The 26,127-nt window shown below is 41.3% G+C and overlaps 1 protein-coding gene across 2 annotated transcripts in view; it reads right to left on the reverse strand.

Moving 5' to 3' along the window:
• LOC106960197 (kalirin-like) overlaps window positions 1-26,127 on the reverse strand; it is a 78,810-nt gene that overhangs the window by 28,574 nt on the left and 24,109 nt on the right. Inside the window, exons 2-8 of one of the 2 annotated variants that reach the window (XM_015053170.1) lie at window positions 10,302-10,376; window positions 7,687-7,801; window positions 4,566-4,758; window positions 4,090-4,266; window positions 3,924-4,007; window positions 2,391-2,522; window positions 1,269-1,391 (exon numbers count right to left, since the gene is read on the reverse strand). In XM_015053170.1, coding sequence (XP_014908656.1) covers window positions 1,269-1,391; window positions 2,391-2,522; window positions 3,924-4,007; window positions 4,090-4,266; window positions 4,566-4,758; window positions 7,687-7,801; window positions 10,302-10,376 — 899 coding nt within the window. The remainder of the gene's footprint in view (window positions 1-1,268; window positions 1,392-2,390; window positions 2,523-3,923; window positions 4,008-4,089; window positions 4,267-4,565; window positions 4,759-7,686; window positions 7,802-10,301; window positions 10,377-26,127) is intronic. The other variant, XM_015053171.1, reaches the window with a different exon arrangement.

Consider the following 26,127-nt stretch of genomic DNA (forward strand, 5'->3'; position numbering starts at 1 on the left):
GGGAAACACTGAGGAAGCATGTAGGAAACATTAAGGAAACACTGACGAAACATTAAGGACACACTGAGGAAAAGTTAAGGACACATTGAGATACTGGGGAAATACTGAGGAAGCATGTAGGAAACATTAAGGAAACACTGACGAAACATTAAGGACACACTGAGGAAAAGTTAAGGACACATTGAGATACTGGGGAAACACTGAGGACGCATGTAGGAAACATTAAGGAAACACTGAGGAAACATTAAGGAAACATTGGGGAAACACTGAGGAAAGACCAATGAAGCCCTCGGGAAACAGTGGAGAATTAGCGAACGAGCAGTGGAAGAAGTATTGGGGGTTGTGTGATCTTATTTCAGCTCATAAATCACAGAGGAAAACACTCGGGGAAACACTGGACACAAATGACTCCTCAATTCAATCAGCTCTCTAGGAGAGCTGGTCCATGATGAGACATTTCAGATTCTTGCTCATAACATGTAAAGTATTCCCAGGCGATTGCTCTGACTCATCTGGCATGTCTGCAGGGCAGATGGTGGGTAAAGCGCTACAGTAACTGTGGTCTGAACAAGAGAAGCAACAGAAAACCACAACATAAACCTCTTTTCAATTGGAGACAAACTCCACTATACGTCAGTCTTTTCAGAGAGATGGGGAGATGGTTATGGTTCAGTATATTTGCCTGTGTTACCGTAGCAATGAAGCGAACCGCCAGGTCCGATCGGTGAGCCCCAGCTGGACCGGAGCAGCTAGTCCCTCAGTGTGAACTGGTGTTAGCGTCCCCACAGTCTCTCAGTGTGACAATGTGAAGCAAAGCAGCCGTTTCTCCTGTCTGTTTGCTTTCCAGTAAATATTTACCGTGGCTGCATGTACACCGGGTCAGCTGACGCCTGTCTGTCTGTGGATATTCAAGACACAAACACACTCCTTCTACGTAAACGTCTGATAGATTTCCATTATAATATTGTGTCAGGTCTCAATTGCCATCGGTCCACAGCAGAACGTGATCAGCTCTGAAGTGCAGCAGACGGCTGCCATCTCTGCTCTTAAAGGTTTCATGACTTCTTCGTGTCTGAGTAAAGTTTTAGAGACTATTTAGGCATAAAAGTCAACTTATGGTTTCTTAGTAATCAGAAATATTCCAGAATGCTGCTTCCTTTTTTTGGCTAATTGACAATACCACCTTTGTGTCATCTCTAAAAGTGATGAAAACCTCCAATGTAAAATTTGGATCCAGCGCTGAGTTGAATTGTTGACCAAAGACTCACTTTCTCAGCATCCTGCTCGAAGAGGCGCAGCTGGAAGCACTGGTCCAGTTTCAGCTTCCTGACATGCCACATCTGATGGAGGTGCTGCCTTGTGGAGTGGAGCTTATCGAGCAGATTGGCCACCTGCCAGAAGCAAACGCTACATTTCAGCAATTCTTTCCAAAATAAAAAATAAAAAATGGCTCCGATAGACGCAGTGGGTCGCGTTGATTCCAATATCTGTAAATGTGCAGGACGGCGGTTGGGAAAGTATGGAGGACAATTATATACTACAATCCTAAATTTGTGTATCCAGACCGTTTCATTACTCTGTTGACCCAAGACTGAAATCATGCAAGTTGTCGGACATGATGCATATTTTTATTCAGGCGTACAGGAGGTGTTAGATGTTAAGACGGGTTAATGGTGAATGGTGGTTTTTACCATTACTGTGTCATGACAAGGTTATTTCTAAAGTTTATGCTGCATCATCGTCCGAAACACCCAGGAAACCCAAAATAACCTTTAAGCACTGAAGAATAAATAAATTTGGCCATTTGGTTTCTAAGAAGGTATGTTGTTATGGAATACACTTTTCTGAAACAAAAATAGTTCTTTCAGCCGCGCCCACTAAAACAAGAGGACACCACCACATGTGGGTGAGGACAATGTGTCCATGCCAGTCCAGCCTTTCACTGTCTATGTCTGCAGACTGATCGTTTCCTAGGCAATAACACCTTTCTGACTGCAATATGCTGAATCGTTACCTGGCTGCTTACAGGTCATCTCTTCTTGGTGTGAGTATAATCGTCTATGGTTCCATTAGGGTTCATTCGTCTTTTCCATAAATGTAGCAATACCTTCTTTATTTCTATGCATCTTTTTCTATTCAGTGAGACTGGAATAAAAAAAAGCAATATACTTTATAATCAAGTGCTTAAAAGGTTTAAAAGAATTACCAAATTCATTATGATGTCATGCGTGCTAAATCCTTTGAGTTTACTTCTATTTTCTGCCTGGGTCATTTCTAAAAGTGTGGTTTGTTTCTTACCTCTAGTTTTATGAGTAAATGCAGATGAAGCTTAAACTGTAAGGCGGATATATACCCAGTTCAAGGGATCGTTCCTGCTGTCAGATTCTTACCTTGGGTACCAGACTCTGAAAGTCAGCAGAACCTGAGATGCAGTTCCTTCCAGAAAATCCATCACTGGATCGAATGCACTGAAGCAACCTTTGGCCTTCCCGGTCCAACTCCTCCACTGGAGCCTTTAGCACCTGAAACGGTATTAAGTAGGACTTTAAGGCAGGGCACGTTCATTTGTACAACATCTTTCAGCAACAGGCATTCAGAGATGCTTCACACGCTAAACCGGTGAAGCTTTAGCCTTGATTTAGAGGAGCTCTGTGTTTCGGTTGTTTGGCAGTTTTCTGGGAGTTTGTTCCAGATTAGTGGAGAATAAAACCTGAAGGCTGCTACTCCGTATTTGGTTCTGGTTCTGGGGGATGCAGAGCAGAGCAGAACCAGAGGACCTGAGAGGTCTGGACTGGAAGGTCTTTAATTTATGTTGTTTGTTACTAAGGCATTCAGTGATTTTTAAATCTGTTCTCTTACTTACAAGGAGCCTGTGTGAGGACACCTGAACTGGAGTGATGTGCTCTACACGACTGGGTGAGTTTGTCTAGATCTTGCTGAGACATTAGACCTTTGATCCTGGAAACGTTCTTCAGGTGATTGAACTGTCTGTAGGTTCAGGTCAGAGTTCATCACTACAGATTTCAGGCTGACCTATAGAGTCCAGCTGTAATAATTAAAGCTGTGTGCTGACACTCGATCGATCCTCTTTAGGTCCAAACATAACTTCAGTTTTCTTTCTGTTCAGCTGGAGAAGCAGGTCCCTCACTGATTTGGTCTACGCGTCTACAATGATGACATCATTGTAATGTACAGCTGTGTATCATCTGCGTAGTTATGGTAACTAATCATATAACTTGTAATCTGGGCTAGCAGGAGCATTGAGATAATAAATAAAATGGGGCCCCAAGATTGAACATTGTGGTGCTCCACATTTCTCAGATCCACTGAAAACTTTTCTATTGACATAAAAAAAAAAAAAAACTTTAGTTCTTTAGGTCAGACTAGAACCAGTCGGTTACTGGACCAGAGAGTGTGACCCAGCTCTCCAGTGGCTCCAGTAATATGTCATGGTCAACACTGAGCTCTAGTAGAACCAGCACTGTGGTTCTTTCACAGTCTGTGTTTACATGGATGACATTGAACACTTTGACGAGGGCAGCCTCGGTACTGCGGTAACCACGGAAACCCGACTGAAAGACATCAAAGCGGTTGGTTATCATTATGAAGCTATGTAACTGCTGAAACAGCTTTCTCAGTGATTTTGCTGATGAATGGGAGGTTGGAGATCGGCCTGTAATTCTGCAGCAGTGATTTGTTCAGATTGTTGCTTTTTATCAGTCGTTTGATAACTGCTGATTTTAAAGCCTGGGGGAAAACACCTGGAGAGAGCGATGAGTTTACTATTTGGATCAGATCAGTAGCAACGACAGGCAGAACTTTCTTTAAACTGTGGAGGTATCAGGGGGAAGAACTTACTTGGTGTGTTGAATTAAAAATTAATGTACTAGTATTTCCACTTTTAGGCAGATCAACTTTTGTACCTTTTTCTTCAGCTGTGTGTGCTCCTCTATTAACCGCCGGGATCCTTCTACATCTGCAGGAAAGTCTTTTATGGACAGAAGTTCCTGTACGAAAGAACATATCTTTGTCATTTAGTTAAAAAAAAGGCTTTTGATCACTTCACACCTGGATCTCTCAGCTATGTACCTGAAGATCCTCCAGTCTAGACAGCAGGTGAACAGCATTGGACATGAACTCCTCCAGAGACACCCTCAGCTCGATCCATTCCTCGTGGTTGTAGTCCAGAGAGCCTTCGAAGTCTTCGGTTAGCTGTGAGGGATCCACCAGTTTGGCCAGGCCTTCTACTGAAACCATACTGGTCTGCTTATACAGACCAGAAGACCAAAAAAAATAAAAAATTGGTCAATGAAACAGCAAAGTTTCCTTCCAGAAAAATATTGATACTGCACTGGGACTAATCACTTTACAAATGATTTCAGTAAAAACATGTAAAAGCTGGGTAAGATTTCCCAGTTCACAGTGGGGCAACTACTGTAAACATGCATATATATATATATCATCGCATGTCGATGATATATATATATATATATATATATATAAAGTTATAAAGTTTAAGGATGTAAAAAGTTGTGTAGATATGCACAGCAGCTCATTTATCCAACCTCAAAGGAGAACTTTGCACTCCCAAAGTTGGTCTTCTGTTTCTGCCAGAAGTTGTCTGGTTTGATGATGAGAGCCACGCAGATCTCGGCTGGGAAATACTCCTGCAGCGTCTTCAGCAGAGGCTTGATTAGCTCCCACTTTGATCCTCGCATGTCGATGATGACAGTGAATCCCCGTTTGCAGACATCCTCACTGATGGGAGAAACAGAGTGAGCATGCAGGTGGAGAGGAGACCACAGAGCTGGACATCAGAGAGCAGGAGAGGATACGCTGCAACAGCTACACGTCCAAAAGCCCCGCTGCTTCTCCCTTTCCTGCCATTACATCAGACTTCCTGGGAAGTTTAAGCACTGCGCTGCTCCTGAGAGATGCCATCTCAAAGGGCTCGACCAGAGCAGGACCTCCTTTTCTAGCTTTTTGAAGATGCTTTACGTTTCACCCAGGATGTTTCTTTAATTCTGATCACGGGCTGGAAATTCCAGTGAGAACTCCAGGCTTCGAAACCATTAATGGGACAATCGTAATAGGAGCACTCAGCACAGATGAGTCACTGGCAAACCTGTTACGTTTGGGCTCATTGTGACAAACACACATGAACACATTTCTGCCTGATAAAAACGTGCAGCAAGTCCAGAAACATATAAACCTTTTATTGCAGCAGCATAAACACACGATGGGATGGTTTAAAAAAATGCTACATTTAGTCTGATTAAATTTATTTAGTAGGATTAAATAAAATGCGAGGAGGGAATTGGTTGTAATAAAATCACTTGAGGCCCAATTATTTTCCTCCCCACTGTAAACAATTGCAGCCGTCTTGTTAAACCAGTAGGACAACACCTGGAGGAAAGTTTGACCAGTTGATCCCTCCTGATCCTGCATCCTCCCTGCTCTCCTCTCTTCAGCTCACTCCACGAGTGTTTAAAGGTCACGAGGACTGAGACACTGCTGAAGAAAGGTTGATTTCCGTCTCGGTCTGACTACTGACGGGTCATCATGTAATCGAAAGGTCCAGTGATAAGATAAGATACTGACAGAAGTCAGCAGATCCTAAAAAAAATAAATAAATAAAAATCTCTTGAGATCTCCAAGAGATCCACACTGCACTCCAACAAGCCTGCCTCAGCATTTAGAAGAGCAAGAGGCCCGCAGCATCACAGATCCTCTGGCATTCTGTCCAGAGAGCATCAGGCGCTCTTCCACATTCTTTGTTTTACACTAAACTTATCCAAAGGGTTTGTTGACAAAATATCTCACTTTTGGTCCGACTAAAATGCACTTAAAGTTTCAGAAGATTTCAAGTCTGGCCTATCAAAGTCACATTTCAGTAAAATGTCTATCTTTGGTTTTAGTTTCACAAGTGGCATTTAACCAAAAAAATGTTTCTATAATGCGCCTGTCTGTGATTAAAGGGAACAGACAAAAGCACATCATGCCAAAGAAAATTCAAATCAGCAAAACAAAAGCCTGCATTGACAGACAAACCATCTGAAAGCACAAAACGGCAGGTCCGACTGATGATTCACGCCAAGATGAATGAAATGCTTTTTCCAGTTTTAGGAGCACTTAAGCAGAGGCTTGGTGACGTAGTGGAGGACGGAAGAATAAAAACATTTCCAACATTTAAAGGTCACACTTGGGTTTCTGTAAAAACCCTTTTCTGCCCGTTCACCCTGTAGATGTTCATCTTCATACTACAAGTCACTTCTTCGTTCAACTTCTCACTGTAAATCATCAAAGTACTGTTTTCCTGCCTTTGCTCCAGTTTTAATTTCAGCTGAAGTAACGAAAACAAATAGCATCGCAGTAACATGTTTATGTGCAACGATGAGATTATATCACCTGTAGAGCTTTGAGAAGCTCTCATTTGCTTAAATGATTCAGTTTACCAAAGAAAAATACTTTTCTGCGGTTTTGCTGAGATCAAAATGTAACAGTCTCACCGATAAAACGATTGTTCAAAATAAAACAATGACTTTTTTTTTTTTCCACACAAAAACGATATAACTGGACCAGAAGGGAGAGCGGTGTGTGTTGCACAGCCTTGCTAAAAGCGAAACAGAGTTCTCTACTATGCTCCATGTCCGCTTTAAAGATGGTTCCCTGAGCACCACCTAACATTTTGGTGAAACACAAATTTCACAATGAAAATGACTTGTTAACCCAGATGTTTGCATACATTGCACAGAAAGTAACGTCACCAGTTTATATCTACTTGGTAAATCCAATCAAATAAAAATTCTTCAAATAACTCCAGTTCAAATGTTCACACACTTTTCCTTAATATTTGGTAGGAATATCTTTTAAACTTTCAAATGGCCACTCCAAACAATCGACTTTTTCATGTTTTGATCCACTTTGCAATTGATTGGCAGGTTTATTTCATATCAGCTTCTTTAAAAAAATATCCGGCTGCTAACTGAATGGAAACATGCGCCGACTTTAAATCCCAGGCAGTATTAATATTAATCTAACAGCAGCAAATATTTTTACCACTTTTCTCAGGAAGGCACAAACTCTTCCCTTCACCAGGGAAACAGCCGATGAGGTGAGCAGGCAAAGAGGGACTGTACTCGTTATTTTGTAAGTTTAAATATTCTGACTATTACATACAGAATGCTACATCTTTTCTCATTTTTTTTCTTTTTAAAGATTTTCTGCAGAGGTATGCAGGCACACCAGTGCCATAGATGACAGAGATCACCTTTCACCATGAGCAAGAATCTGCTGTCATCCTGCTCTCACAAGTGAAAAAGTGACCCAGTTCAGGTCCCACAGGGCTCGGCTCCAGACTCTCTTTGACCTGTTTCTGATCATTTTTTTTTTTTTTTTTTTTTTGCACCTTCCATTTCTCCCAAGTGCCCCCGGACCGGGCTGGAGCCACAGACTCAAACAGCGCTGCTTTCACAAAGATGCAAATCAAGCGCTGCTCCCCATCTGCTGCAGAGCTGGCCAAGGAAGGAGCACTTGATTCTACGGCCTGGACAGCCTTTAACACACTCCTCACCCAAACGTCTTCTTTCTAGGATCTGCCTGCCAGGTTTACGAAATGTCCAAGAGCAGAATACAAAAACACGGTGTGTGTGTGTGTGTATGTGTTTCCAGCAGGACTGTGGGTACCTGGGGACAGTAGACAGGTAGGTGACCAGCCGCCTCAGGTCCTCCTGCTTTATTCGGTCATGGTTGCTCCTGGCTGGAAATGTCAGAATTGGTCCTCCTCTTTTATCTCGCCCACCTGGAAAATTCAGCAACCAGCGATGTTTAGCATTTAGAAAGTATTTCAATCATTTTTTTTTTATATTTACCAAGTAAGCTTGCATTTGAATTAGTGCACCAATCTCCAATACTCTTTTCTTTTTTTTTTTTTGTCTGAAATGTTGCTAAATATAGCAAGAAAGTTGCCAGACCTGACCTGGTGGGGGGTCGGTCAGGCAACCCTCTCACTGCACAGCAGAAGAGGACAGTGGTTGATTTTTAGACCTTTTAGATCAGTGAGTAAGATCGGCTTCACATGTAAGAATCAGCCGTTCTCCCAAAACAAAGGAATCTGGTGGCGATAAATCGACTGACCATTTTATCTGTTGGCTGATTTATCAGGGCTCCCCTAATGGGAAATAATAAGGATCCTGGATCAGGTGCAGCCATGTTTATGCCTGTTCTTGCTCTGAACTGAAGAAGCGGCCTGAATGAGAGGAAACACGAGAATAAGTCCAGTCACCTCTGACTACATCACTACAGTCCATGCATGTTCTATGATTAAAACCCAGTGGTTTGGATTTCAAATGAGTGACAGTCCCAAACACTAGGTGGTGTACCAATCACTGAGTACTTTGATCTTCAAGGCCTGAGATGAGCAATGGAAGATTCTAGGGAGACAAATCCAAGAATGTATTTATATCAAGTTTACTGAGCTCTAAACTAGCTAGCAAAGATCATCCAGTTTAAGAAACACTTCAGCGTGTACCCAAGTACACAGTTTTATGATCACAACAGCTTCAGGGTTGTAAACACGATTTCATGATTAAGTCTTGGTCAGAGTGAAATGTATACATGTGCACAAAAAGTTAGATTCCTGAGGTTGTGCACTACTACTTCCTCGTGTTGCTTTCAGACAGCTACAGATGTTGTTTGCTTTACCTCCTAAATAAATCATGAGGTTTATCAATAGTACTTGCACGTGTTTTCGTAATTTGTTTCTTCTTCGTCTGACTTAATCCATTTTTTTTCTTTCAGTTTCACTACATGTCAGGGCTGAGAGGACAACACTGACATAAAACAGTATTGAAATCTAATAAAAGAAGCTAAAACTCTATATTCCAGTCCGGTTCAGGTAGTAGGTGTGATTTCAAGATGAGTCCCTTGAAATTTACAGCGACCTACCAGTGACAAAATCAGTGCCATTAGACTTCAAAAAAAAAAAAAAAAGTATCATTCCAGAGGTCAGGACTACTCCCTGGTTCATCCTGACGTTACAGTAACCAGGGCATGGTACCCCACTGACAGCTTTACAGTGTCCACTGGATTCTCCTCACAGTTGGGTCAGAAACTCAGCATGTTTTCTCCAAAACCATCCAAAACGTAAACTCTCTGAATCTTTGTGACAAACGATGTGTGCTGAGATGGCTTGCTCAGATTAACGTAAGAAACACAAACCACAGTGTTTGTCTAAGTGCTACTCAATCGTGAAAGAGAGAGAGAGAGAGAGAGAGAGAGAGAGAGAGGGAGGGAGGGAGGGGAAGTTGGAGGAGAAAATGTTGTAGTGATCCTTGAAAGAATCTTGATGACGAGTACTTGTTGGCATGCAGCCTCTGACATGCTCTCTCTCTCTCTCTCTCTCTCTCTCTCTCTCTCTCTCTTTCCCTCTCTGTCCTGCAGGCTCTCCACCACTTTCTCTTTTTGATTCAGACTTTTGTTCTGTGCATTACTACAACAAAAATGATCAGGACTCAAAGTACGACAGCTAATGCAATCCTTATAAATACATCTTGCGTTAAACTTGTACTGTGTGCTTTCAGCGATGTTGTAGTTATCATTACACGTGCCTATGTTGTCTATTGATGTGGCTTGTTATGTTTTCTTTTCTTCTATATTTCCATTAACAGTCACATATTCATCCTTTCAAGGACGGAGGCATTTTCCACCCCCCCCCCCCCACCAAACATTTTTGTTAATCACTCTGACCAGCAATAATCACACATTCAGCTCTTTCAACATCAGGCTTTCATGATTGCCGCAGAGACTCCCATTGTCCTTTGTCTAAATGAAACTCTCCATCTGTTTCCTCCCAAGACAAGAACGTGAACATCTTTGGGACATCCGGGGGCTTATTCTGTCATGACATCTTATTTGCTATGTGGAAATGTTTTATAGGGACTGAGACGGCCTGTGGACCGGGAGTGTCGCGGGTCTGCTTGTATTGGCATTCAGTGGGAGCAGCAGACAGACAGGAGGGAGATGAACCCATAAATAAAGGTGATGTTGTGGGGAGCCCGGGATGATGTTTCCTCACTTAGGAAGCGTGAATCTAACTCCGACGCTGAGAAATGTTTTCGCAGATACTCTATATCTAAGTGGAAGTCTACCTCTGATTACTCTTTGTAGAGTAACATCATTATGTGGACGTCCATGCTGGCTTATCCTCATAATTCAGATCATATCTCACATGTGGATAAGTGTAATGTCGAATGTTCCTCGCGGCCCTTGTTGGTCGACTTTCAGCACTGACAGACACTCACCCGACACGAAGGCGACTTTCTCCTTCAGCACAGGCAAAACATCAGACGCCTTTATGCCTTCAGTCCTGAGGGAGCCTGGAGAGACGAGAGAGAGAAACTCTCAGCATTAATCCCATTATCAGATCAACATTCCTGTGAGAGAGCAGACACACTTGGATTCAACTCTTGTAACTGTCACACACTGACAACTACTTTCTCAATAGAATATTGTTTTTGACGTGAATAAATATCATAATTTGAGTATAAATGCTGTATCCAGCCTTCCTACAAAATCAGGACAGAACAATTTGTTTCCATTCTTATTCCTTTGTTCTCCTTTGATTTTTTTTTTTTTTTTGCTCAGTTCATCTGGTCGCCCGTCTGTCATGTTATGAAATTTCTCTCTCTCTTGTTCTTTTCTTTGTGTCCATGCTCTCTCAACCTGCCTCCTCCTCCTCCTCTCAGATGAAAACAAGCCCAAATGTCCACAACCTTCTGCGTGTGTATGTACATGTGCGTGTGTGTGTGTGTGTACGTGTGTGCGTGCACGCGTACATGTGTGTGAGAGGGTGTCGTCGAGTGCGAGTGCATGGTGGTGCATGTGTGATGCAAGTCAAACACACATTCCAAACGGAGAACACCGAAGTCAGCAGAATGTGTCTCAGGACACAGAAACAGAGAGGAGGAGAGAGACAGTGGCTGTCTTCATGTTTCAGGACCATATTGTTATATCTGGTATACATTATATTAGCGTTTATAACCGGCAGGGATCAAAAGTAAGGCTGAGTTTTATAAATCACTGAGTTCAAAATATATTAGGATGCATGAATTTGACTAGTGATATGGTTTCTGGTGAGCAGGGTCCATTTCATTTATGATTCAGATTGTGAAAAGTGTTCCTTCATATTAACACATACAAAACACTAATAATCTTGTTTTTATTTATTTATTTATTTATTTTGTGCAGAACTTCTTCCATCTACAGAAGTTATACTTGCTACTGTCATTATAATAGGTTGAACCATTTTTCCAGGATGGACTAATGAGCCTCCATACGATTTCAAAAGCTTTAGAAACTAGAATTGGGTCTTTTAAGTTTAAATTCATTCATAAAATTACACTTGGAGGCTTCAGTATAGAGACAGACAGACCGAGGTTTGCACAGATGTGCTTAAGCTATTTGTATGATATAACTCCTTTGCTTTATCACAGATCCTTCCTCCCATCACTGCTAAAAGCACTTGGCACTAAAAGCAGACCCCATCCTGATGCTACCGCTAACCAGTTTGAATGCTAGTATAGTATTCTCACTTTGCTCTTTTTTGCTCTTTTTTTTTTAATTGAAAGCTGCAAATTTCAGTTGAGTTTAAATGCGACCGTTTTGGAGCGGGGCCTCCATTCTTGATCAAAATCATCTGAGTCCGTGATGATTTAAAACTGTCGACACAGGACACTGGCGCTCCAGAAGTTTCCGGTTCATGTGAGCCTGCAGCCGGCACGCTGTGGTCTGTTCCTAACGGATTTACTTCAACTGAGAGTGACCGTTTGGGATGGTTTTCCAGCCCAAAGTAGAGAAATAGCCAAGTAAGTTATGCCGAACACTGTGACATTACTATAGAAATGGATCAGAAAGACTTTTTTTTTTTTTTTCCAATTTGTGTGAATCTATATTTGTATCCATATTCTGTCAAACAAATAGGGACGATGGTGGCCACAGTGGTAGGTCGCCAGTTCCATCCCTGCTCATTGATTGGTCCAGGCTAAAACACTTCACCCACCTGATGGTGGTGGTCAGCAGGGCCCGGCAGGCGGTGCTGGTGCATGGCAGCCTCTCCTCTGTCAGTCTGCCCCAGAGCAGCTGTGGCTACTACTATCCAGTAGTTTGCCACCATAGTTGTGTGAATGTGAATGGATGAATGGCTGAATGTAGTGTGAAGCATTTGGGGTTCTCTGGACTTGATGCAAGTACAGACCGTTCACCAAATGTTCTGTATATTAAGAGAATTCCCCCATCTCTGGTCAACATGGGTTCATAGGCCTCAGTTTGCATAAAACTTTTTTTTTTTTTTAGAACATACAGCATTATAAGCTAAAACATCTGGGTGAATGAATTTGAATAACTGGAACTGTATGTGTTGTTTTGACCCTGTAGTTAAAAGGGATCATTTCAATCAATATAAACTTGTGCACCAAATTTTTGTTCTCAAGAATCTTAGTAGCTCCATGCTAAATTATCATTCCAGCTGAACACATAATTAGCTGTTATACAGAAGAATATGACCAGTATGGACCCACATAACAGACCTCCAGGGTGCAGACTGGGCTGACAGCTGAACAACATACGCTCTGTCACAATCAAAGCAGGATAAGTATCACTGCAAAACACGTCGGGCCCTTAAACTAAAGGAGCAAAGTAAAGCAAAAAGGGTCCACTGTGTGTGTCCATGCATGTGTGTCTGGGCATGTGTAAACAGCTTCTGTCATTTGCACACACACATGCATTCTTACAAACAGAGAAGCATACAGGAAGCTGTTAGTCACTTTTCTGGGCTAACACTCACATTTCAGGTTTCTTTTGAACTGTGATAACGACTCGGCGTTGAAAGGTTGGCTTGACGAGCTTCACAAACACACAGATCTCTGAAACCTAGAGTGTAGATATGAAATACATCTGATCATGAGATAAGAAAAGAGACTTCTCATTTCACCTGGTTATTTCAGGAGTAACCCCCCAGCTGCCATTCAAAGCTGAGAGCCAGCAGAGCAGGATGACATGAATTCCCCACCGTGATATTAAAAATATGATTCATGTGGAATCCAGTCACCATGTGACCAAATAAGTTTAAAAAATTAAAAAAAAATTGCTTTCCTATTGTTCTGCTAGTGAAACAGATGTCAGAGGCAGAGGAAAGACACATTAAATCAAAGACAAAAACATGCCAAGAGCTGCTTGTAGATTTAAGCTCCAGCCAGTAAAGCTGATATATCGTCTCAGTCTTACTTCATCATGTCATCCATATAGCACCTCCGTGGACTGGGATCACTTTGACCCAGTGAAATGGAAAAAGGCTTCCATATCTGTTAATAGACTGAAAAAAAAGCATCTCTGCTTTAATAATACACTTAATCATACTTATGCACTGAGTTAAGAGTCAGCCATTTAATAACAAAAGGTCAGGAGGAACCAGAACATGTTTACGATCTGTCAAAGCAAATGGAGGGATTCCAAGGACGGGGATTCTACAGCAGTTCTAGGCGCTGGCTGAGACGGATTAGTTTACTTTTCCTCCTTTTCCTTCAGCTTTGTAAGCCATCTTTAGTAATAATAAAGATGGAATTGTTACTGGCTTCACTGGTTGGCTGCGTAGCGTAGTATTTTTGTGATTCGCCTTCCAGTTTTAAAATTAAATCACCGTTAAAACCGCATTAGGTGACCCTGCAATAAAAACTCCAGTAGTTTGTGCATCCAGGTGCATTGCCATGGATACAAGCAGAAGGCAGTGAAAGTAAGGAGTCGATGTTTCAACCAACGGTTAAACGAAGATGTATGTTGGACTTGAAGCAACAGAGGCCTCACAGCACGATGAAGGAGACAAAACAAACAGCTGTTTCCTTCAGCCAGCTGTCGCTCCTTAGCTGCTAATACTAAGGAAGGTCAGTTTTATCTGGATGTTTTGCGCTGATCAGAACACTCATGTATGTCTGTTACTGGTTAGCATATAAAGATAGTCCTGTACAAACATGGGCTGAGCCTGAGAACACCTTCCCTGCTGTTAGGTACGGGGGTGGCTGCATCATGCTGTAAGTTTGATACATGTGGGGACTGGTTCACTTCGCAGAAAAGAAGTCGTCTCATGAAGATGGTCTCATGAAGAAAGAACATTACGTGGAAACTCCTCATTTGAAGTCATCAGCCATGACGTTAAGGTAGACAATGACCCGATAAGCCAAAGGTCACCAGGTGGCTTAAGGACAACAAAGTCAATGTTTCTGAGCAGCCATAGAAAAGCCCCGATTGGAGTCTGGTAGAGAAATAGTGCGCAGAGCTACAACGGTGTGTGTGAGCAAGTTGGGCTACAAACTGACCAGTTAACCACATTAGTTCTGTCAGGAGGAATGGGCCAAAATTCAAGAACAGTTGTGAAAAGCTTGTGGAGGGTAACTTTAAACATTTGACCAAATTTATGTTGTTAAAAAGGTAATTCTACCAAATACTATGAATTTTTTCCTCCTGTAAACTTTTGACACTGAAGTTTTGACCAGTCAAATTTATTAAAACTTGACTGACCTAAAACAGAAAAACTTTAGTCTCATTTAAAGATAGACAATAAAAAAAGTCAGTTTTTTGTTGTTTTTTTATTGAATGTATGTGAATATCTGGTTTTAGCTGTTGTGAATATTGTTCAAGTGAATTGAGAAGAACATAAGTTAACTAACATAACATGAAATTCTGAAGTTCTGGGCCCTTCAGCTTCTACTCCAGTGTAGGTACAGTTTTTCTGCTGGCTGTTCTGTCTAATTGAGATAGGAGCAAATATGTAAATGCTTCCAACTGACAGTGCAGGCACCTGCAGAAAGGATTGCACACACACACACATAAACACAGATAATATTTACAGGAACTTAATGTGGGAATGCAAATAAGTATAATGTGGGCTGGACTGTGTGTAAACCAGAACAAGTCTTGTTGTCATGTACTGTATGTGGATGATGGATGAACAGGCCACTGAATGAAGTGTTCAGAGAATGCTAATGCTTTTTACCTCCCTTCAAAAAAAAAAAAAAAATAAAATAAAAACATGTACAAACCAGAATCATCAAAACTTTATGGTTTCATGTTGGTTTCATACATTATCCTCACAATGTATGAACTTCTTTCAGAGAAAACGACGCATTAGCTTCACGTCTATATGAGCGACACTTATAGAGAGAAAAACCTCTAATTTGTGCAGCTTACCCACTGTATGCTACTATAATCAATATTTGAAAAAAAAGAGAAAGAAATCTGGATATTAAACATTTCAGTTAAGTTCTATAACAACAGATCCACTCAGCCATAAAAACTGAAAACTTCCCCTGCTCAGCAACAGGTTACTGCATCAACAGCTTATCTGGAAAAGTAATGGCACACTTAGAAAATAACATATTTCTTTTAGTCTTTGCATGCTAACACTAAGTGTTAGTGGTTCTAACAGGTTCCAAATGTTCTACGACATCCACCCAGCCAGCATGCCTAGGTGGGCCCCATGTGGGGAAAAGGAGGGCAGACTATATGGGTCCCATATGGGTTTGTCCGCGGGTTCCATGATGGCCCCACATGGGTTTGCCCATGTAGGGCCAGAGCCCACATGGGCCCTGCATGGGCCCTATATGGTGGTGGCCCACATGGGTTTTGTCCAATTAGGGCCCATGCAGGGCCCATGTGGGCTGTGGCCCTACATGGGCAAACCCATGTGGGGCCATCGTGGAACCCGCGGACAAACCTATATGGGTCCCACCTAGGCATGCTGGCTGGGCCATCCATTTAGAGAGAATCGTTGATTGATTCTGACTTGTCACTCTGCAGCTGAAAAAAAGTCTTAAAGCACGCAAAAATTCTGTTAAGCACTGAAGTACACATCAGTCACAACGCAGCGCGAGGTCTGTCCAAGGATGCTAGAGAAAATTAGCGTTATTTGGTTAATTTAAATCTAACGTTTCATGTTCCAACCCTTCCAGGTGCTGAATCTTATCTAACATGCAAAGATGAAGGAACTCAGACCTCCTGCAAAACACGGAGTAGTCACAAAACAGAATGCATGACTCCATCCTCACAGAGAGGGCTTTACTGGATTTCATGTTGATACATGTGGAAGCATTGCAGAGAGGACACTGTCACTGAAATCTGTGATGTACTCATGAAAGGAGCACCAAGCAGTCTGAGGAGTAAGGAGCAGACCACCAGAGAACAACTCAGCAACATGATTTGTTGCTTCATTGGCCAGTCGGTCCTCCTGTTGCCTCTCACTCACAACCACCTTTGATCGAGGCTTCTGTTTTCCTCATCGCAGATGCTCAACCCACACACACACGGATACACGCGTGCACACGCGCACACAGCTGTTTGCATGGCAGCAAAACAGAGATTAAAGCAGCACATGGCCAAAACAGTAAAGTTTCTAAAGTGAAAACGCACACAGAGCAGGTTGACACCACGGCCTGAGCAGAGGGAGAAGGGTCACAACCCACTGTGGACCCACAACCAAGTAAAATCCTTGTGTTCATTAATAACATGTGGTAGTATTTACATCAGCTCTGATTCAAAGATAAAGTCCTTTACTGTGTGTTTTTTCTGCTGTAACAGTTATACAATGTGAATACTGGGAAGTGGCTGCTGGTGTCACTCACTAATAATCCATGTACTGATCTGCTTCACAATTTATTTGAAAACAATATTGTGAAGCAACGTGTCACAGTGGACTGGACATAATGTTAATATTATCCTCTGTACATTTATGCTAGTTTGTATTTATTCAGTCGATATTAAAATCACCACCAACAACAAACATGATCCTATGTTTCATGTTAGCATTGTGCTCCTCTATGCAGTTTTTAAATATGCTTTATGTCAGAACCTGGTATTCTGACATAAAGCTCCTCTCTTTCAGTCTCTCCTTGTTGGTTTCTGTTCTTACTTCCCAATTGGCTCCTTTTCTCCTTGCATTCTAGTATTTGGATTTTGTTGAACAAAATAAATAAATAAATATTGACCGCTTTGTCTAGTTTAAGTATCCTGGTGTGATGTTGGCCATTCATGGTAGGATGGAATGGAAAATGTTGGGTTTCGACTGCAGTCATGGAGTTGCTCATCGGGTCTGTTGGGGTAAAAACTAACTCTCCACTTAAGGTAGTGTTAACAATGCAGGACATGATGGATGGATTGATGGATTGATGGATGGATGGATGGATGGATGGATGGATGGATGGATGGATGGATGGATGGATGGAAGCTACAAGCTAGTACAGATGTGTGTGTACACTGGAGTTTTCCAGCTTATGTCATCATCTTTTTCACAGTGACTCAGCATGTTCAGCTACTAAATAATGTTCCAGCCAAGAGGCAAGTGTAACTGCGCCAGACTTTGTGCATTAAACAGTGAGCAAATCTGCTGAACAAGTTCCCAAAGACATCATGGATGCTTCAAAATGGATGTGCTCCAGAAACTACAGTGTGCTTGGTCCTACAAATAGGAAGTGACATCACTGACAGCAGTGTATGAATGAGATATTTTTTCTCCATCTGTTCTCGTGGCTAACTACAACAGCAAGGTCGCAGTGTGCATGGGAGCTCATGTTCAACATTTCCAGACATGTAGATGTTACAGGTCAGCATGCAGCCCTGTTGGAGCTATTAGCTCTACTTTCCCCGTTATGTACATAGATAGAAGCTGCTCTGTCTCTCTCTCACACACACACATCCTAAAACACATGCACTCATACACACACACACACACACATATCTGATGACGACACAGCAGCACAGAAAGGAGAGATCTTAAAGTTCTGCTCCCGCAGTGAGACGTCACTCAGCAGGGAAGGTGACTGAGGATGTTCAGACCGTCTGCAGGAATCTCTTCCAGCACAAATAAATTAGCACAAATGTGATAAGTCCTCTGCTGAGTTTATTAGTGCTTCATTTCTCAGATGAGAGTGGCAGCAGCCAAAATTTCAAAATGTTCACAGAGGCCTGTTTCGGGACCAGATCCAATTCTGTCTGATGGAAATTAGAAGTGCAGCGTGCGTGTGTGTGTGAAAGATTGCAGCATGTGTTACCATCCTTCCACATACCCACACTCATATCATGTGTCACTAGAAGGTAACAGGTGAGGCTGTCTACATTCTAGTAACAGCTGCTTCCTCAAAAGGCTGCCAAGCCTCACATGTTGCCACGACAACAAGTTACCACACTCAATGTTGCTGTATAGATGTGAAATGCATTCAAAGTGATTTAAGGTTTAGGCTGATGATGATCAATGCATATCCTCACATCCAGGCCTGTTAACTTTAGCAGAACCCTCAAGCTCCCAGGCCTCTGGTAGAGGACCCGAGCACAGAGGATGAAAGAGACCACCCGCAGAGGGTGAGAAGGGAATTATATATATATATATTAGTGACATAAAATTACAGCTACTGTAGTGTACGCAGAGCATTACAAGAACAAAGAACGAGGCTTCAGCCCTATCAACCTTAGTAAAGATCCGTCCAGAAGAATCGGATTGTTCCTGAATATCCTGAATATCACTATATTGCACTTTGGTCACAGCGTTGTCCCATATATGCGACACCTCATTCAACACCTCCACACAATAATTCAGCGCATGAATGACAACTTTTTTTTCATCGCAGATGCAACATGTGTCTCAGTCAGTACAGCTAGCTTTGCTAGCATCACATCCACAGATCTTACCTTTCTTTAACCTTTCCTTCCAAGTGACGCTAAAACTTGGACGAAGTCCCCACCGTCTGTGAAAGCGAAGCGCTGCTGATTTTACATCAAGCCATATGCATGATTTATGCAGCGCTATTATATTACTGACGATTAGACAGACATCTTCTCCCGCTCAGAGGAAACCACTGCGCATGTCTGGAGCTCCGCGTGCGAGTAAAGGTGGAGGCGATGGGTGACAACAGACACTAAGTCACGTTATTGCTTGGCTTTTACGGCGCCACCTTAAAGTCCCTGAACTTCACATTTTAACGGAAAAAAGAGCAACGCGACTTGGATGTAACGAGTAACGTACATGATTGAATAATTGTGAAACAAATCTAACTCCATAGTAACGCGACAGTTTAGTATCGTTGTGTAACGCTACTCCATAGTAAGTAGAAAGTACAAATGAAGTAGAAAGTACAGATACTTACTGTAAAATGTAGTGGAGTAAAAGTAGAAAGTACCTATTATTAAATCTACTTAAGTAAAGCACAGATACACGAAAATTTTACTTAAGTTTAAATTGTACTTTCCACCACTGCAACAGCAAAAGATAGTCCAGAAAAGGTCAGATGTTCTTATTCTGATATCAACACAGGTCTTACACATGTACAATACATTATATTAACACAAATTAAGTACGTTCTGGTACATAACAGTGATTGTCTTTGTCAGCGTTTGGTGCTTTTTTAATGTAAATTAACAGATAAAATCACATTTTGTTTGCATTATCAGGTCAGGAGTAGGTAAACAATAAATCAATTAATCGCATGACAAATGAAAATTATCGACCTCATTTTAATTCATCAGCTTTATCGTTTCTTCCTGCTTTTTTCTGACGAATAAAAGCTCAACTCAGTGCTCTCCACCGACGGAGGAGTGAACTATTGAATCAGGTAGTTGGATGTGCCCATCTTCTCCATGTAAATGTAATGATTACTGAAGGGCAATACAGCATACGGACTTCATAATCTGCACTCTTTTGGTTGAATGTAGTTTTTATTTCCACTTTGGCTATATGTTGTGTTTGGTTTTCATTCAAGTGCATTTTTTTTTATTAACAGAGTCTGAGAGTCCATTTTACTTTTGTTTTTGGTTGTTTTGTTTATTTTGTTTCACTGTTAAGTCTTCTTTTGAAAATAAAGTTGGCAGGATGTGCATTTATTGTTGTCATTACCATTACATCAGTTTGAAACGGTCTTCAAACAATATTATCGTTTATCACAATAATTTTTGAGACAATCGCTCAGCAAAATTTGTTATCGTGACAGGCCCAGGCGTGGACAATATGGGCTAAAAAGTTTGATTTGTACGATTATAATGCATACAGTATCTCCAGCTGGGTGAGAGGTGGGGTCCACTCTGGACAAGTCACCAGTCCAACTGTGTTTTAGAATAAACTCCCCAACTCTGGAGTGACTCTTCTGACCTTCAGAGCACAACTCAAAACTCATCTGTTCAACTTAGTTTTCTCACTTTAACTGTGTAGTCATGTTGTGGTTTTTGTGTCTTGTTTAGTTTGTGTTTTTATGATGTGAAGTGTCCTAGGGTGTTTTGAAAGGCACTGGCAAATAAAATGCATAAATATTATTAATAGTTTTATTATTAAAGGTCAAAAGACACCAATGTCATCACTGCCACTGCACCTCAGAAGCACATCTGAATGAACATTAAAAATATGTATGTTCATGTGAACATACAACTTGCATATATGGTTCAAAAGCAGCAGAATGATTATATCTTCTCTCTCTGTCTCTGTTTATCTGTCACACATGTGTGTGTGCATGCACGCACACACACACACACACACACACACACACAGAGGCATGCTAATGGCCTCGGCTCCAGTTTCCCCTGCAGAGGAAAACCACATCCATCACTCCTCTAACACAAACCACACACACATATGCAGTGCTTTCCAGGCATTGTACAGGCAAAGACACACACACACACACACACGCACATGCACACGCATGCAGCAAATGATGATGTATACTCTGCAGGGAGGCTCCTTCTCATTAAGGGACAGTCACTGCAACAAAACAATGCAAATACAACGCAGTGCAAAAGAGGAGCGAGACAGCAGTGTGTGTGTGTGAGTGTGTGTGTGTGTGTGAGTGACCCTGAACTCAGCTCACTTCCCAAAGCTGGAGTCTGTAGAGCTCACTGTCTTCCACTGGTGCTTCCATGCCAAGAACAATAATCTTTTCCTTCTATTAAACAATTAGGAATGTAGCACACACTCACACACACTCTCACACACTCACACAACACTTGACAAAGGTCACAGCACCAACACTTTCTGACACAGAGGAACTAAGGAGGACTTTGGACACTCTGCTAGCAGTTCACACAGTAAGCTGAGGTATGCCATAAATCTTTTAACATAAACAGCACTTCACAATGACAAACTACTTTTGTGTACAATATAAAACTCCTTTATGAAAGTATAAATTTTCACGAAGCCTAAATACTTCATCTCTTATGTTGACTCATTGAAATGATGGTGGCGGGTTTGTGATGATGTTCCGTGTGAGTCTTCCCTCCGCAGCGGACCCCTGCTGGCCTGCTGCAGACTGCACACCTGTCTGGAAGTCCCTCATCAGATTGCTGGGGATTTCTACAGTTTGTCTGCTGATTGATCTGGTTGGCACCTCCTACAAGCCACCTCTGGAACCCAATCCTCTCAATATCAACTTCCCAGCCCACCCGGATCAGCAGAGCTCCCTCCACTCTGTCCAGGAAGTCATCGTCCCTTCAGTGCGTTGTGCTTATCTGGCATCATAACTTCCTGTCCAGTCACACTGCTGTGCTCCCCGTCCAGATGCTGCAGAACCAGCGACTCAGAAAGCCTTTTACATCTATCTGAGCTATGGTGGCGACGGCGTTTGCCAGTTCAATCCCAGCTATGTCCGTCTCTATTGTTGTGTCTTTAGAGACTTCTCCAGCATTGTCTGCTGGTGGTGGTCAGAACAGCTGATGGAGCAACATGGCAGCCTTTCCTTTGTTTAATTATGCAGCATTCAGACTGAGTGTTGATAAACACTTCTCACATACGGGATTTAAAAGCAGTAAAATTCAGTGACTGTGGGGAGTGATGGAGAGAGAACACTGAAGGTTTACAGAAACCATGAAATTCAGAAAAACACAGTTTTTGGTTGTTTTTGTTTTTATTAAAAGTAGGATTTATGAAAGTATGAAAGTGTTCTTTTACTAGACTTTTACTAGAGGGAACTTGAATGTAGTTGCATTTGGATCTGTGTGGTTGAACCACTGGAAGCAAAGATCCCACTAAGTCAAGGTAGAAAATGCTGTTCATACACATTCTGTTTACTGGAAATGACATAAACAGAATATTTGACAATATTATTTGGGAGTTAAAATGTGATCAATGATAAATTATTAAAGGAAATTGTTACTTTATCTTGCTCCACAACTAGACTACGGTAATAATTTTTCAAAGCACGTTTTCCCCCTTGAAGAATAAAACACTATGAAACCCGGAAGAAAACAGAAACGCTTAACTTTTAGCAAATCTCTTCAGCTGACTGCTACATGGATGTCTAATGGATTGTCACCATCTGACTCATTCAGGGAGAACCAATCAAATTAAAGGCTGTGTTTGGAGGCAATGACATCATCCGTGCTGTGTTCCAGATACATGAAGAGATCCCATCTGGAGAGAGCTGACTCAGCACATCTCACTTACACACACACACACACACACACACACACACACACACACACACACACGCACACACACATAGACAGCAGTAACCAGTGTGAGTAAAAGCAATTTTGAAGAAACAGCCGGCAGGTTTAAAGGGTCATTACATCTACTTCATGGAATAACTGATTTCTTTAACCAGTTGCAGGAGGCTTTAGATGAGCCCATCTTCAATTCTGCAGTTATCTATATGCACAGACATCTCTCAGAAGCATCCACTCTGAAAGACCCACAGCATTCACTGGGAGCAGTTACCGAAGCCCTGCTGCACAGCTGTAGGATTTTAAATCATAAAAAGGTCATTTCCAATTCTCTATTTCTGGAAACACAAAACAATCTGTTCATTCCAGCTGGGTGGACGATGGAAACTTTAGTATTTAGAAAGTTACGCTGAAAGAAAAAGTGACACTTTCCTTTGAGTTCTAGGCTCATCAGAACATAATGAAAATAATGTATGTGGTGCAAAATTAGTTCAGTCTAAACCCAAGACTTTATGAAGACAAAGATGAAGCCAAAGTGGATCTCTGCTTGCATGTTAGGTCTTTGTTTTAGGGTTTAGTTTTCAGAGATCTTATGGAAATGGAAACATCTAAAAAAAAAAAAAATTTCAACTGAAATGCCAAACTTTTATTTAATTACCTTTGTAACTCTAGAGCTATCACAGGAATGTAAAACGAGTTTTGTGCGCCAGCCACAGTGACGCAAGTCCAGGACCTATTCGTTTGTATTTATAACTAGATCCACTTCATAGAGAGATTTATATTCAGTCACATTCTTAGCCATAATACAACGTAGGCAAATTCAGCTTCTAACGCCAACAGGTAACAAGGATCCACCGACTGACTTTGCGGCAGCCTCCAAACCCGGCTCAGTGTGAGCGGCCATCTGTCACGACAAAATGTGGCTTCAAGACAGAGCAGTCGCACAAAAACAACAGCGTCTTTTTCATCCAAGCTAACAGGAAGGCATGTCTCCAACAGGATTTATTTTGACACCGAAGGTTTCTTTTTTACACTTTTAACACACAAGTGGCTCCATGAAGCTAAAGCATACTACTTGACCATGGTTTATAAAGGACTGGAGGTTAGTTCAGGTGCTGATTAAAATCCATGGTGCAGTTATCATTTATGCCAATAGTTGGAAAAGACAGGTTCATTGTTTTAAATATGGTTCCTTTGAGAGGCTATAGCAAACACTGTTTGGGATGGCAATAAGCATCTTATTATCTTCATATTAACAAAACACAGGAGGATTTCTTGTCCAAAAGAAGCCAGGACAGGAGGAGATTTCTGTCCTGCTGAAACAACACGGCACTCAAAAACATCACAGTAGTTCCTGTGATTTTATGTACATTTAAACCGCAAGAATTGTAATAATTGTAATATTACATGAGACCAGTAAAAAGGGATTTCTTTAGAAAAATGTCATTTATATTATATTTTTTTCCAGCATAAATCATGCACAAGGAGACTGATCCATAAAAGATCACTGCTGTTCACAGAGTGCTTTATTCTAGCATATCGACTAAAAGCCGAGAGGAAGGAGAAAGCGTGATAGGAAAAATGTTTTAGTAACGAGAAAACTGCAGCCTTAAGAGGGATAGTGAAGGAAAAGCCTCTCAGGGGTTTTGAGGGAGATTCACAACGATGGAGCTCAGTGGTCCACAGTTCTTGTTTCAGATGAAAGTTAGAAATCAATGTCCCACAGACTTATGGATAAGATAAAAAATTATTTTAGAGAATCAGTCTGTAATGACCTTACTGATTGGAAAACGTTCGTCTTTTTTTTTTTCTTTCTTTCTGGTGAACGCGGCGCCTCAGAGTATTCAGCTGTCACCATGCTCTTCACACACAGACATACACACATTCCAGGTCTGGCCACTCCGTCTGAGTTTTTCCTTTCCACAGACAGCTGGTGTCTGGAGGCTGAAAGCTGATCCAGAGAGACTGACGGTTTCATCTGATCGCTGAAACACGTGTTCCATGTTTGGACATTTGCATCCCGAGCTTCTGTTCTCCTTTAAGGAAGGTTCCTCTCGCTTCCTTCTGACCTCTTCTTAATCAGGTTCCTGTGAGATTGCGTGCCGAAAGAGATTAATATTCCAGGATCAGTGGGTGGTTTTCCGAAATTGCCAACAACTCCAAGAGTCCAGCAGGTTATTATCTTTAATTGAAAGAAGAAAGACCAGCTGTATGTTGGTATTAATAAATGGAATTCATGAATTCAACTCGCTGACTCTTCTGCAACCTCACACAATTCTCAACACAGTAAGGTTTCATATATTATGGGATTGATTTCTGCTTGTTTCATGACATGAAGCGGACAGACAGAGCAGAGTGGGACGGCCTGCGACGGCAGACAGGCTTAGACAGCCTCGTCTCTGAACACAGCGACCTCAGACGGACAGGTTTTAAAAAGAGAAAGACAGAAAGTAAGTTGGACAAATTCTAAAAAAAAAAAAAAGAAAAAATGAAGAAAAAATTTTTCCAAAGTTGATAGTCACACATTTAGTTTACATTTCAGGGTCAGCAGAGTCCCGGCTCTGGAGTTTGATTGAGAAAATCATCTGAAACAACAAACATGATAGAAAGAAAGGCTTTCTTTTGCAGGGGTCATGTCATGCAAAGTCCACTTTTTTTTACCCCCTTTAATACATTTTTGTGTACTTTGAGTGTCCATGTGCGCACAAAATTTTTATTTATTTCCTCACAGAAATAGACATTTTTCTGTCTATTTCGTCTGTGGAACTGCTAAACAAGGTCATGGCTTCCGGCTAATCAGTTTTGTGAATCTGATGCTTCCCAGATATTCATTATTTCTACATTCTTGTTGGTTCTCAGCCATCTAGGACATGAAAAAAAAAAACACACACACAAAAAAGTCTTAAAATAAAGCAACTTAAGTTACAATTGAAGTAACACATAACTTGTATTTAGAGCCACTACAATAAATCAATATTTATGATGAATGAACACTACATGTCACTGTAACTTTTCCAATCCCCCCAAAAAATCATTCTTAAGAAACGTCCCTGTTTATTGTCTCCCCTAATAATGAAATGGTCCATTGTGTGCTGGAATCCACAGAGTAAACACATGAAAGCTAACTTGACTTGAGTTGTTGTTTATCATATTACGTCTGACTGGTGTAATTGTAGATGTTGCCACACTGTCTCATTATCTAAACTTGGCTGTAATAAAATTAAAACTGCAAACAGGAGCAGAAGGCTCAATGCTACTATGAAGCCCAAAGGCCAGGACCTCATTATCAACACACAAAACTCATGTCTGAAATAAGCTTTGCTGTCATTTTACCATCATTAGCAGCTTGCCAGTTTGCTATATACCTGGTTTCAATAGACAGAACTGAAACCAGGCATCATCAACGTACCAGGTGAAAAAAATGGCAACCTCCATTTGTGAAAAGTATAACAAGAGACATACATATTTTTAAGTAATTATGAGTTTTGGCGTATCACAAACAGCAATTTTTATTAGTTAACAGAAAAATGACAACATATTTAGGCCAAAGTGTTCAACTAATCTGGCGTCCCTTTAAGCAATTACCAAATGATTATTCAAATACATACATAAATATATATATATATATATATATATATATATATATATATATATATATATATATATATA

This window comes from Poecilia latipinna, unplaced genomic scaffold (assembly GCF_001443285.1).
Source record: "Poecilia latipinna isolate Pla-1442-1.1 unplaced genomic scaffold, P_latipinna-1.0 Scaffold1165, whole genome shotgun sequence".
Taxonomy (NCBI): Eukaryota; Metazoa; Chordata; class Actinopteri; order Cyprinodontiformes; family Poeciliidae; genus Poecilia; species Poecilia latipinna.